This window comes from Hermetia illucens, chromosome 1 (assembly GCF_905115235.1).
Source record: "Hermetia illucens chromosome 1, iHerIll2.2.curated.20191125, whole genome shotgun sequence".
Classification (NCBI taxonomy): Eukaryota; Metazoa; Arthropoda; class Insecta; order Diptera; family Stratiomyidae; genus Hermetia; species Hermetia illucens.
Genome location: NC_051849.1, coordinates 145,164,671 through 145,179,837, shown reverse-complemented (window position 1 = coordinate 145,179,837; position 15,167 = coordinate 145,164,671). Strand labels below are relative to the sequence as shown.

At 40.3% G+C, this 15,167-nt stretch overlaps 1 protein-coding gene across 1 annotated transcript in view; it reads left to right on the top strand.

Annotated features, from left to right (window-relative positions):
* Positions 1 to 15,167, top strand: part of LOC119661396 (protein dachsous) — a 565,571-nt gene that overhangs the window by 535,298 nt on the left and 15,106 nt on the right. The window contains exon 10 of the mRNA XM_038070725.1: positions 8,828 to 9,578. Within this exon, the coding sequence (XP_037926653.1) occupies positions 8,828 to 9,578 (751 nt within the window). The remainder of the gene's footprint in view (positions 1 to 8,827; positions 9,579 to 15,167) is intronic.

Genomic DNA, 15,167 nt, shown 5'->3' with positions numbered 1-15,167 from the left:
CGGTCTGAAGTTCGAGCTCATAAGCTAGAGGATTCCATATAATAGAGTACGAATTCAATCCCACAAAGTGGGTCCCCGTTGAGAGAAATACATTCGGAGAAAAAGCTAGAAATAAAGTAACCAAATTAATAGAATCTTTTGGGCGCTAATAATACCAAGAATAAGCTAGAAATAATTTGTTAAACGTAGGAGTTATATGCCAATACGAAGGCGCGATAATAAATGTTGGCAAAATAAACCTAACGAATGAATTTTAAGTCCTTATGCAGATAATTTGAAAGGATAAGTTTTTTACCAATTCACAAGCACGGATGACAATCATTTGAATAGGACAGCTACTCGAAATGGAGCTCAGCATCAAAACCTTGATCTATTTAGTACTTAGCCAATAGCTGCGGATATGCTCAACGAATTGTTCTTATTTTGATGCTCTATACAAAGCTCCAAGAGCTAGGTTGAAAAATAAAGAAAAATGCCTAGAAATTGCTAAAAACTAGCAGAGAAATAACATGCTGAAAGTCAACAACCACAACCAAACGAGCGACAATGTCGGACGTCGACGACGAACGATGGAGTAAAAACAATGGACCAATATATTATCATCTGCACAACGAAGACGGGACCAAGGAACCTGTTGGCAAAACAGCCAACATAGAATGCACTCCAGAAGGCTCTGAAGAGACATAGAGAGAATTGAGGATTTGAGTTTACCTTCCTCAGTATTTTCTGTGGATTTCTGATCCCACATACATATAGGTGTGCATCTATAAAAGTAGATAAAATATCTCGCACAGGTATAAACCTGGAGGCAATCGACTCCATTGTCTGCCCTCTAGTTTCTTGATATGTGGAATTTAGTCCAATAGAAGACATGGTACACGAAACGAAATTGTTGAAGGAAAGGGACCGTAATTCTATCTAACTTGAAGGCACTGCATTGATGTGTCGTCTGTCCGAAGAATCTTCCTTGTGAGCTTCCGTTAAATTTGCATCTGATGGCTTAGAAAAAATATTAATACTATATATTTCTGGAAACAGAATCGACTCTAACCATTTTCTACTCAATTATCACTTCATGGACTTGCAACAATAGAAAGTGGGACATTATCAAAGTAACATCAAGTGAGATAATATCAAGTTGATTTTTTATTGGAAATTCAATACAATTCTCTGAAAGTTTTAAATGTACTCAAAAAAGTGCCCCAATCACTTCCAGAATGTAGGATACCTCCAAACGGTAATAGAAAATTGATCGATCATTTCCAATTAAATTCTTTTCTGCACAAACGTAACGGACATCTAATTCATATGAGGTGCCGTTCCTCTTTCATCGCAGAGACCAACAACTTTTTTATGAGGCATTCCAAGGCAGTGAAGTAAAGAAATTTTCAGATAGACATCACGAAGGGGTTCTAAAATCGTTTTTGTTTTTCGAACAAGTCTACACTTTATCTGGACTGCAAAATCCTATCTGGCATCTGACATTAGACAGTATCCAAATAGTTGCCCATAATCCGCAGTAACTCAATTCTGATTTGAGCTGAGTCTAAGGTGTTAGAATACAGGCTTAATTTAGAGTGTTAGAACGCAAGTTCAATGCGAATTTCTATTTGGCTACCCACTGAACATGTCGCGATGCGGTTGAATCAAACTCAAGAAATAAAACTCTACCGCAGGCCGCCTGGCCATGTTTAACATGTGCCGACAGATAAATTTGATCAGATGACAGAATATGTCAGTCTCTTGAACTTAACGGCATTAGCATGTTCTTAATCTGACACATGAAATCTTGTTAAAAATGAAGATCAGCACAGTCTCTGTAATAAGCAACGATGGCCAGGCCTACGGGATCAACATACATTAACTGCGGCCAAAAACCCAGAAGAGAGAGCGGACGAGATGTTTGAAAAAATCATCGAGTTGGATTTAAATAATTATTTAGTGTCTGTAATAATTATACTTTTTCTAACTCTGTGCATGCCGTCTTAGAGATAAACTTCCAGAGGAGTAACACTCAAGTCCACTAAAATAAGCTGAACTGCAGAACACCTACTTATTCGCCTCAATATATAGCAAGGACGAAAGTCAATAAATGTATTCAAAGAAAAAAATTAGAAAAGAACTATGTTGATCGAATGTTCTTCATTAATTCGTTCATTTTCTAATGGATCCATACCTACATCAACAAAGGGTATCAGCTTCTGGATGATACCTTTCAACTTGCAGAGGGAAAAAGATTTTAGAAATATTTTGAATGATAATATCTTTTTCACAGAACTCAATAAAAAGCCAGGTCACCAAATTCCAACCAGATTTCGGGTAGCGATACACCTACAGCTAGATCTAAAATTACCAACAAAACCCTTTTACATTTATACAAACAACGTGTAGACGTCCTTAGACCTTGAAAATCCTTTTTTTTTTTGGAAGTTAAGTAAAAGTTGAATAAAAACAGAATCCAAAGTAGCTGTATTTCTGGTTACACTTTGCTATTTTTATTTGAGTTTGAACGCTCCCCTTCCAGGGGACATGGCGCGCTGGAATTCCATTCCTATTCGCAATCGTTTCCGATTCAATTCTCAGAGTTCCATGGAAGCCTGCACTGCCCCCTCTGCGTCATGCAACTCCAACACAACCCACTCGTTAACCGTTCTGAGATAGTGGGTAACCCGTAATGAAGTTATCGGCCTTTCTTCGCTACTAATTTCAGGAGGCAAGAGCACAGGGATTTATATAGAGCTGGTATCAATAGTAACTAAATAATTTCACTACAAAAATTTGAATCCGTCACATTCCGTTAATGAGTGATGAGACTGTCAGTTCTGCAGGCCACCAGTCTTATGAGTTTTGATGCACAATTTCCGTCGCAGAAGCATTAGGAAATTTCATCGAGTGGCTCCGTAATATTTTCATGTTCACCTAGGCGTCCGATCCGTGAGCCTTATTTGTTTCGTATCTCGTTTCGAGACTGTGTGTTGCCAACGCTGATCTAACTGTAGTCGCTCCATGTCTTTCACCATATCCCGTTTCTTTTACGTACTCTGTAAACTTTATCGTGGTGTGCCGTTTAGTTTGTCCTATGTGAATTTCGTTGCAGTCGTCCAAGTTATTAGGAATATTACTTACTTCTTTTAGGGGGCGGTCTAAGCGCTTCATAGAATCAGGCGTTAGGTCCAAAGAATTTTTGGCCCTCTACATGAGGATGGACGACTCCCTAGCCTACATAATAACGAAATCTATGAGCGATACCGTGACCCTCCGGTTGTGGATAAAATCCGGCTCAATATGTTACGGTGGGCGGGTCACTTAATCCGTATGGATGAGGATGATCCAGCCCGGAAAGTCTAAAGTCTATCTGTGGTAGAAAAAGAAGACGAGGCAAACCCTGCCTAAGATGGAGCGATGGTGTAGGTTAGGACGCCAGACAGCTTTTAGGGATATCAAATTGGTGGACTTCGGCGCAAAACCGAGATGTCTGGAATTCCTTATTAAGGCAGACCTAGACGGAAAAAATGACCTTACTCACTTTTGTAGACGCAGCCTTACCGTATTCGATTTTGTCCATTGTTATTCAATTATCCATTAGAGCAACGTTCTATGGTGCCACAGCCCGACATCGCCCCTTGGTCTAATTTCCACTTCCTCCTTCCTCAGTTGAGCAACCGCCTTCTCCAATTTCCGAAGTTACGCAGCGTGAACCACTGAGCTCTGAGACCTATTTGATAATTTTTCAGGTTGCGCGTATCATTCTCTTTGATTTTGAATAGACGCCTGGCAATTCTTCTATCATCCGTATAATTTACATGACCTGCCCCCTGATGCTTTCGATTCTTAAAATCGATGGTGGTTTCTGATTCATCGTATAACAACGTACGCCGCCCATATTCACTGAGGTTTCGGTTTTTTCTTATCGATTTGGGTCATCATCCACGTCTCGCTCCCATACCACGATCATAGTTTAATGTATTTTTAATTCAGTTTTCCTCTGAACATTTTGATTTTTTGAGAATTGGCTGAATACTTTGTTGGCAAACATAATGCACCAGTTAATTTTGACCAGGAATATAAAAACTGTCGACTAGATCGCTACCTTGCCACTTTAGCAAGCTCTAACTGGGCTTCCTTCGCGACTTCTTTCGAACTTTCTTTTCAAGAGGTGGACATTTTTAAAAGACATTAGTTAGCCTGGGAGGGTAGTCTTTTCTCGTCAGTTTTTGCTTTTCGCGCTTGTATACCAGGCGAGTGATCGAATATTATGTTTTCATTATTGACAACATGGATGTATTTGTTTGAGATCCCCTGAAATCAATGGCATTGGATGTTTTTATTACGAACGTTTATCGCTGGAGTAGAAATTTCACTTTTATGCTCGTCCTGCTTCAAATAAAGCTCTGCCCCTGAATGTCGTTAACCTAGGTCCCCCTGCTGACTGGGGTATGTTGTCTTGTTGCTGTCGTTTATTTAAAATGTCAACTCTAGCTAATGGTTTTCATTATTTGGTTGTCAGCGTCATTATTTTTGATTAGAACACCTTCGGGTATTCTATTTCATCGGATCTAAAAACAGTTAGTTCTCGCATTACTCAGATTGTTTTTCTTTCGGGAACTGGTAATCTCGATGGCGGCGGCCCTTGTGTTTTAGCTTCTGTAATTTTTTCGCGACTTCAAAGCCTCTATAATCACAATTTACACACTTTGTCGGGAAGCTCTCTTGTTCGAACAAGTTGATGATTCTTGATCATCAGCGCATTTCATACAGCTTGAATTTCGGTAACAATATCCTTATGTGTGATTGAAACCTTGGCATCGACCATCCGGTTTTAGACTTATTTAAATACATTCACAGCGTCTTGAATCTTAAAACCCTTTTCCTTTAGGTCTTCTACAATGTTGTCTTTTTGGCACGTTGGGATGAGTCCTTTAGCCATAATCTTGGGAGGCCTGTTGGTCCTCTCTTCGTACGTGTATCACGTGGATTTTGTCCATGTTCAGCATTTTCGAGGGGACTATGTAGTCATCTGCGTCTACAGTGTGTTCTTTGCAAACATTATCAGGGCGATTATTGAGTACTCCTTCATCATGGCTGCCAATAGGAGACTTTAGCATTTAGCTTATCGATTCTGCTGACATTAATCGGCGGAAGAAGTTTCACTTTCAATTTCGTAGTGTTTTTCACTTTATCGATTTTCACGGAACGTTGCCTAGCGATTTCCGGTACTGAGTCTGCATTTCTTTTCTTAGACGTTCTTCTTGTATGCAGGATCCAGTCAGTTTCTCTAACCAATTCTTCTTCATCTGTGTAGTATCCTTTTGGTTCATTTTCACTAGGGCTGCTGCGTTTCGCTCGGAGTGAACTAGCCCGAGATGTCCTCTCCAAAATTTTGTTTTGCTGCTGTAGTTCCTTAAGTTACGAATTAACCTGTAATGTGAGTTACTCAAACTTCTTGAGCTTTTCGCACAGCTCTTCATTTTTCTTTTCCTGTGATGTTTTCGCTGCAGTAATCTTAGGTTTTATTGCTTTAGCTTTTCTTTTGGTGTTAGTTTATATTTATATGTTTATATATACCTCAAATGATCGTAAACCTTCTGATGGTCCTGTGAATGTTAATGATCGACGGAAGAGGTGGAAAGAACACTTCTGCACGGTTCCGAGATGAAATGGCTAGTCACCGTAACATGTCGATACAGACGGAAATCATTTCGGCAATCAACGGCCTCAAATGGAGTTAAGCCGCTGGGTCTCCCTGCAGAGTTATTTATCAGTGCACCTGCAGTTGCTGCAGATCTATTGCTTCCACTCATATCGAAATCGTGGGAAACCGAGACATTCTCCAGAGAATAAAAAAGGGGGCATCCGTTGTAAAGATAATAGCTAGAATACTTCTTAAGCGCATTCAAGAACATTTCGAAGGCTTGATCACCAGAAAACAGGCTAGTTTACTCTCCGGATCCTACTACATTGACAACATCAACACCCTACGGATCATTTTGGAACAGTGCGAAGAGTTTAGTTTTTCGCTTCACCTGCTCTTTATCGATTACAAGAAAGCTTTCGATAGTGTGAACAGGGAGCATATCTGGAATTGTCTATGCTGGAGGGGAATTTCGCCAGAACTAATAACTTTCATCATAGCGACATATGATGGTGCATAATGCCACGTGTTGCACCGAGGAAAATCTTACGTAGGAAGTGCGGTCAGGGAGTGTATCTCGCAGGCTCTACTCAAGAGGATAACTCCTGGAAAGCAAACAGCTATTTGTGGTGCAAAACCGAGTCCGTCAAGGTTGTATCGGCATTATTCCTCCTTAGTATCATTGATGTTCTTCATGCTGCCTTGTCCGATGTACCGGGAGGAGTTCAGTGAGCTTTAACATGTTACCTCAAACTCCTTGACTACCCTCATGACATCTGCCTGCTGCCTGATCATGAAACTTGGTTAAAGTTCACTGGATTTGAAAGGAGAAGTAGGTAGAATTGGACTGAAAATAAACAGCACTTAATGGACGTTTCCCGGCGCATTAACAAAGCCTAATCCGCTTTCGCTGTCTGTTTAAAATCTATAAATACAGTTACCTCAAAACCAAAATTAAGTTCAGATTAGTGCTAGTGTTCTTTCTGTTCTTCCGTATGGGAGTAGCACATAGAAAGTGGCCCAACGGATACTCCAATGCCCCAAGCCTTCCTCAACACCTGCCCGCGTTGTATTATCGGAGTACGCTGGCCTGATACTATTATAAATAAAGAATTTGATCGGCACTCCGGTCTGATTTGCTTAATGTGTGTTATCATGCGTTTCTTTATTGTTTACTACAGCTTACTTGGGATCCACGTTTGTTATTGTCACAACTCTCCAATCGAGTAGAACGCTATATGCCCAATCACAATGATTTGGCCACTATAAGAGATCTAGCTTTACAATTTTAAAGGTTTTGTTCTACACAAAAATCGGTTTACTGTTTGTCTGTCTGGCTGTCTGTCTGACTGTCTGTCCATCACACGCATTTTTCTCAGAGACTGTTGTAGCGATTGACTGTTGTAGCGATTGACACCAAATTTGTTGGAAAGGTGGAAATTGTGAACGTTCACGCATACAGCGAGTTTAACGTCGAGTTTTTTACATCGAATTTAAGGGGAGGTCCCCATATATACATGTGGGCGGTTCAGAACTGATCATCTCTTTACCCAACCGAAAAATCTGAAAAAAAATCAGGAGGCTGCCACTATATGGTGTCTGGGCTCCGAAATACCTTCTATACCGATATCTAGTCAAATATAGTTAATAATAGTAGATTATTATATTTTTTAGCAATTGGCTGGAATACCTCTTTAATTTCATCTTAGCACCACAGTGATGTAGGTTATAACATAGAGCATGCTCCTACCAAGCTTAGTGGAAATTGCAATGTCGCAAATGTCAATATCACCCGAAAGTGGATGCTATCACACTCTACGTAATACGTAATAATGGAACAAATGCACACTCCGATGTCTTTATATAAGAAGTACACAAAACCTTTCATACCTGAAGCGTCCAGCTTCCGGTTTCCCGACTGGCTTTACCATAACAAAACAGATGTACTAGATTTTGTCTCAATTAGATTTTTGGACTTTTACTGAGTCATATTTTGGTCACTTTCCAAAAACACTCAGACAATATCGCGTTTGTCTTCTAGACTGCCAGCTATATAGAACGTGATTAGCATGAGGTCGGAAGACATAGTTACACCTCCCGTCTTGCACTGTGACTTCTTCATCAGTGCATGAGAGAACTGCATAGCTTGAAGACAATGCAAATGAGTAGCCACTCCCCTTTATCTCATCGATGTTCATTAGTAACATTCACAAACATTAAACTCAGGAGAACTCTACATACCCATCTGCACGGCTGCACCCTAAATACCGCATCTCTCACATGCAAATGACCCGGCTCTGGTGTACCGCAGGAGTGTGACATGGGCCAGTTGTTAGCTTCTTAGGTGAAGTCTGAAGGAACCAGGCCTTGCTCGTCGTACATCATCAAATCGTTGCTGTCTCGTGATATTTTTGTGGAAAACACTCTCTCCACATCTCGTCTACTCGGCATCTTAACTCATAACGACGTAATAATTACGTGAAATCACAAGCTTTGTGGACATCATCCCGGATTATAGCCCATTAATCACGTTGATCCGAAGCATTTAAAGAAAGAATATAAAGAATTGTTCAGGAAAGAAAATAACCACAAAAAGATACAACTGGATGGCCGAAAGAAAGATTACAAACAGTTATGTGAGCACGAGCGATCAACTGTGATAAATGTTGTGTTTATTAAGAATATATCTAGGGGCCATTGAGCGGGCACCAAAGGGGCTCGGCGTGGCAGTGAGTCGTTAAAACTGGAAGTTGTTCACCGACGCCGATGTTTGAGCCCTGACCAAGCCGTTCGCTGTGGCATCTCTGATGTATAGGCAATGAACCTTTTGTTATGTATGAAGATCATACTAAATTCGGAATTCTTTCAAGCGGATTACAGCTGGTCTGACAGCAGTTACTATGTCAAATGGAAATACTTGAGACTATTAATCAAAGAATTAGGTGAAAAGGATATGTGAAAGTTTCTGAATGTCGGTATTTTCTGAAATCGATTTTACTTACAATAACGTAACTGGACTGACTTCATTTTAAAGTACATATATCTTCTCAATTGGTCCGCTTCAACCCAGCTCATTTTTTTCTCACTCACTGGTAGCAACGACCCGTACCTTATATGTATGCCTAATTTAAGTTTTGAATGAAAGGCAATTATACATTTACTAAAATTTCCATTTTATCTTCTTCTCCCTTTCAGTGAATCTTACGTACGAGATACCACCTGGCGTTGGTGATGATCTTTTTGCAATAGACAAACTACGTGGCATCATAGTAACCCGGGGTCAATTTGATCGGGAAACCAAGGCTGAATACAAATTTCCTGTCTACGTTGTCGAGTCCAGTGTATCAGGCAATGACGGGGTAAATTCGAACCAGAATCTTTTAACAGGACAATTCGATATCGCGACAGTTGTCGTTAAAATTACGGACGTCAACGACCACGCTCCGGAATTCCGCCCAGGATCATGTTATCCTCTCGCTGTTCCGGAAAACAGCGAACGTTCAGTTATTCACTCTGTGGTTGCTACTGACTTGGATGACGGACCAAATGGAGAAATCATCTACAGTATAATTGGCGGGAACTTCAATAATAAATTCAGTATTGATGTTCATACTGGCGAGCTGACGGCGCAGCCATTGGACCGCGAGACGCGATCGCGGTATCTGTTGCAGATTCAAGCTCAGGATCGCGGCACTCCGAATACGTATTATGGTCATTGCAATATATCGGTGATTGTTGAAGACCAGAATGACAATGATCCACGTTTCGATCGTCCTAAATACGTTGTAAATATCCCGGAGGACATTGAAATTGGCACATCTATATTGAAAGTGAATGCAACCGATGCCGATTTGGGGATAAATGCGAGAATTGTTTATTCGCTCGCAAACGAAACACAGTGGCTATTCACGATCGACAATCGGAGCGGACTTATAACGACAGCTGGGTAAGTTATTTGTATATTGTTTTAACTAGTGCATCTTGTTTAAATATTCAGATTGTCTGAGACTGTGCTTTTAGAGTACTAATGATCCTCGTGACAACTAGGAAATATAATCCTTAGCAACCAGAAAATGCAATCCTCCGTAAACAGGCAAATTTAGGTACGATTTAACATGTAGATGTTGATTTATTTATATAAAAGGCATCCTTTTGCACCTTCAATGCTCTCTCTATCTGAAATTTGAGCAACTTTTCGCAAGGTACGGATAGTTAAATCGAAAATTATAAGAAATTCCGTGCTTTCCTTGGTTCGAGTTGGAGTATCTTTAGTATGAAATGGTGTCCAGATCAAAATATACGTAAAATTTGCCAGAATTTGACTACATTATTCCTACTCGCCAGTGAAGTTTACATTCCATCGTGGTTCTTATTTCAAAGCTAGTGCTACAGAAGTGCGATTTGCTCCCTGTGTGCCTTCGATTTGAGATTTCACGCTATAGAAAATATGTTGTGTCCTGTTGGCTAATATTTGTAGATTGAGTTTAGGGATCATGTGAGCAAATGTTTTTTCTAAAGAAAAATGTCCTCCAGAGACTCCTAAAGCAAAGAGATTATCAATGAATATTAGTATCGAAGCTGAAACTGGAGTCCATTCACTAGGAAACCATAACAATACACTTCTCTTTGAATCTATGTCACTTTAGCCTCTACATGCCTAACCTGAATATTTGAGCTACCTTTTCACTGTTTATCTATAATAATAATCGTTGGCGCGACAATCCATGTTGGATCAGGGCCTTGAAGTGTGTTAGAGCACTTCATTCAAGACCGTAACGGTACACCACAGTTCACTGTAGGAGGCAATGTGGTCAGCATTGCGCTCGCCCGAGATTATTACCCTGATTTGACTCAGGTACCCATTCACAGCTGAGTCGACTGGTATCCGACGTCAAATCACGATACAAATTCCACTGCCACCAATGAGATTTGAACCGCGACCTTCCGTACGACAGCCTTGCGCTCTGACCAGTCAGCTATCCGGACCCAAGGACTGTTTATCTGTTCGTTCTAAATCACACTGAATAGAGTGCGTGGAGACCGCATTCTTCGAAACCTTGCTAGAACCCAAAATCGAATGAATTGGTGAGACTACTTAGGAGATCTGGCACGATAGTTACATTTTTACCGAATTCCACAAAGAATATTGAACCAAATAGGTTCTGACGAAAGGTTATTCCCAAATAGATTACCATTTCCACTACCCGTTCAATCTCAGAAGAAATTCAGTCAGAATCCATATTGGTACTTTGAGAGATTGACTTATTCTATTAGCAAAAATACTCCCCAACTACTTTCCCATGGGATCCAAAAAAAATCGTAGAACAGTGATTTTTGCAATTCCGGTAGTAAAACTTACTTCCTTTTCTCCATTGGCAAAAAACACTATTTCCGTCATGCACCCGTTAAAAGTGCTAACGACCCAATTGAGTTTATCCACTCCCCCCTCATAACTTCATCAAATCCTGGAGCCTTTTTTCGCCAATATATTTGAAGATTGCAAGCAACTCCTCTTAACTGAAGGTTTAAGAAAAAGTCCCAGTAAACTAATATAGAAGCGAATTTAATCTGCAACGGAATATCTTCTGGCTTTTTTGGCCCATCTAAATCCGCCAGAATTGTATCCTTTTTAAGGTTTTGTGTAAAACAAAACCATACTAAAATCGGTTTACTGTCCGCATTTTTCTCGGAAATGTTTGCACCTACATCGTTCTATGTCTTCCCCATACATGCGAAACGGGGTGTACCATTTTTTTCACCAAATATAGTCACGTGGTTTATCAAACGAATGATCTTGATTAGAGTATTTTTCAAAGCGGGTCTCAGTTTTGGCATTTAATTCGCAATGGCGGAGGGCGGGGACTAGAAAAGGGTCTTTTCTTCCACGGAGTCATTCCCAGAACCAACCCAATCGAATAATCTGAAAAAAGGGAGCTGACACTTTATGATGCCTAGGCTCCGAAAAACCCTTAATACTGATATCTATTCAAATAAAGTTAATAATAGCATATTACTATAATTTTTAACAATTGACTGCAAAACCACTCTTTAAGTCCATCTTAGAATCGTACAGTAAGATAGGTTATGATATAGTGCATGATCATATCAAGTTTCGTGGAAATCGCACTGACAAAATTACAATAGGTCAAAGTTGTCGCTTCAGCGCAAATTCTAAGACTTTGAAGATCGGTAGCACCCAAAAGTGGATATACCGACATAATATATGCATATACATTACATTACATTACAATTGAACAAATGTTTTTATAAAAGAAATACACAAAACCTTTCATACCTGAAGCGTCTATTTTCCGGTTTCCCGATTTGCTCATTTTTGCAGGGACAGGTCAAGCACCTTGTTTATATTTTTGAGGGAATGCCTTTCTTTGTCGTTTTTTTCTGTCTCCAACTTCAAGCAATATCGCCTGATGGTAACATTTACTTACAACCAAGAATATTTACCTATCCAAATCAGCACGGATGTACACTAGATCGGCAAAAGAACGTTACTTTCTCCCACCAAAAATGCTTCCCAGTTTAACCTTACAGAGGCTAAAAGTAGCATCCACCCCTGTTGTGCATCGCTTTAAAACTGCTTATGGCTATGCTTTCATGGCTAACTGGATTATATATAGTAAAAACGGTCTGTATTGAAAGTGGAAGGTTGCAGCTCTCCAACCCTGCAGAAATCCCCTGAATCGGAAGTCTCCGTTTGTGGGTCTGGGCCGGAAATTTACTTTTAGTTCCGCCACGCTTTACACACAATAGCATGGTGCCACAAAAGGAAGAGAAGTGCTCTCTAGAGTCCTTACCATCTGATCTCTGTTAACCCCATAGAGCTAAGCTTGTAACGCTGGAACATTCTCTCAAGCTGAAGGAGACGCACATTATAGAAACCGACTCGTGTCCTCACCGGTAAATCGGTGTTTATCCTAGCAATAGATACGTTTCTACGGCAAGAAAGTTTAGAAATATGCAGGCTACCAGCCTGCCAACGATTAGTATGAAATACTTTGAGTGAATTCTTAACACTCATCTTACAAGAGACTTACTACCTCAGTCGGGTAAGGATGTAATAAATTAAGAGCGGTTACTATTAAGAAGACGCCACCAACTCCTTGAGACGCCTGGGTGTTATATGGTCAGCGACTCGTCCCTTCTCCTATCGCAAATAGTTTTGGGATCGTCTACGGCGGCAATAGAATAGTGATGTAGTGGAATAAAAAGTAGCCATCTGATTCTCAAAGAATATGACTTCAACAACAATCTTAGTAAGCCATAGACCACTGGAGAGAGGGTGCTTTTGGATACTTCTGCTCCTCTCACGTTATTAACAAAGTTTCCACGTTGTAGCCGTGTACAATGACCACAAATTCGGAAACGTCAGTAATTAAAGGCAATGAGTCGGACTGCGGTAATTTTCGGCGTTACTGCGGAAGGCGTTACCAGCCTAAAGCAGGCGCATTCTGATTACTGTGGTTGGGCCACAGCGATAGACCACTGGAGAGAGGGTGCTTTTGGATACTTCTGCCCCTCTCACGTTATTAACAAAGTTTCCACGTTGTAGCCGTGTACAATGACCACAAAATCGGAAACGTCAGTAATTAAAGGCAATGAGTCGGACTGCGGTAATTTTCGGCGGTACTGCGGAAGGCGTTGCCAGCCTAAAGCAGGAGCATTCTGATTACTGTGGTTGGGCTTTGGAACATAACATTTTGGATATTGAGACTTGGGCGCCCACTACCAATCTATTTTCCGGTTTCGCATCGATTTCAAGGTTATCCCAGTCATGTAATGGATCCCTCAATTGCTGCGAAGAACCTCACGAAAAGAGGGTCGATTCGTCTGACAGGTAATAATCCAAGTAGCAATCTACGGCTCTACCTCTAAAAAGCGGGTGTGCAACAGTACACAACAGATCGAAATGCCTCTGTAAAGTTGAGTTAACTAATGCTTTTATTATACATGAAAGGAACTGCTTGGTTGGGAGCCATAATAAACCAGATCCTAGAATTCGTTGATAACGGGGTACGATCCGCTGAGATGGAATTAAGCGGTCGTGCCTTGCGATGTAGACGAGAACAGTATGTCGTCAAATTTTATATAAATACTACGTCGTCATATCTGTCAGTCAGTAGTTGAAGCTATTATGATGCCTCATGCACGGAGTATTCGGTGTATTCGGGTTCCAGTAACGCGGATCAACCTAACCCACAGGATTTTTCCTAGTGGCTTCATTGCGGTGTACCAAGGAGCCAAGCTTGATAAAGCCCGAATATTCTGGCAAAAAATCAGGAGGAAAACGGCATTGATTTTATTGACAATAATCACGATGATTGGACATGTGGGAGACAAGATCAAAGACAAATCGGAAAATGTCACGATTGTTTGATTCGTAATAGTAATCCTCGCGAAGCAAATAGTTACTCTTCCGATAGGGCATTCATAATATGAAAATAGGAATATATAGGAGAAATATAAAAACAAGATATGAAGACAGTTTAAACATTTATCCAGGAAATTAGTCAAACGAGAAAGAGAGAAAAGAAAGTAATAATAGCTCAAGACGAGATTAGTAAAATAAATCCATATGCGATCATATTAATAGAATCATATTAATAAAATAAAACTTTGAAGACTCGTCTCTCTCTAAATTGTCAATTCCCAAAAACGTTTAACCTACAAAACTCACGAACGCCCTAAATGCTATACTAACCATAAAATTTGCCTATAAATCTCAATCAGAAATATTTCTGTGCACAATTGCACAAACATCGTTGGAGAGTACAAAATGATCAAATCAAATCAAAAGACCGTCGCGAGAAATCAATCATCCTTGTTTTGAATCTGAGAACAAAGTGAGGATGGAATAGGCACAGCTTTGGCCGACTGTTTCCGTATTTCATCAAAATTTCATCTCGCCCATCGCTTCATCTCGGCGAACCAGGGAGAATGTGAAACTTTCCACAAAACGCATTTAGAAGCTACAAAGGGAAAAGAAATCAGAATATGATCGAGGTCAACTAAGAAGGACTGAAGTGCCCAACAGCTGAGCAACACCTGCGCACCGGCCCTTATGCGCGGAAATTTTTTCGCGCAACTCTTGTCGCGGCCGAATGTGTGCAAAACTTTCCCGTCTCCATAAAATTTCGAAGAATGTCCTGAGAGTTGAATCTCTTATGTATAGTCTTCTTGCTTGAAACTATCTCGCTAGAATTGAAATATAGTACAAAAGCTAGGAGTGTAACTCATTACATTCATAATTCATAGAGTACCGATTGAAAAAAGTCACTGCCTGCCTGAAAATGTATTTAGAACCGTAGGTATACCATTATGGTCCACCATCAAAAACAACAAACAAAAATGTTGGTAGTGCCAAGAGAAATTGTTTGTTTCTTAGTGGACAATCTTTTTGATTAACCTTAAACTCGGTTGGGTTCTTGGACTTGGAAAAGTTTCCTGATTGATTATTAGCTCAACCTTGTTGAGGCCTAGCATGCATGAATACTCCTCAACTATTCATATATTCCCTACA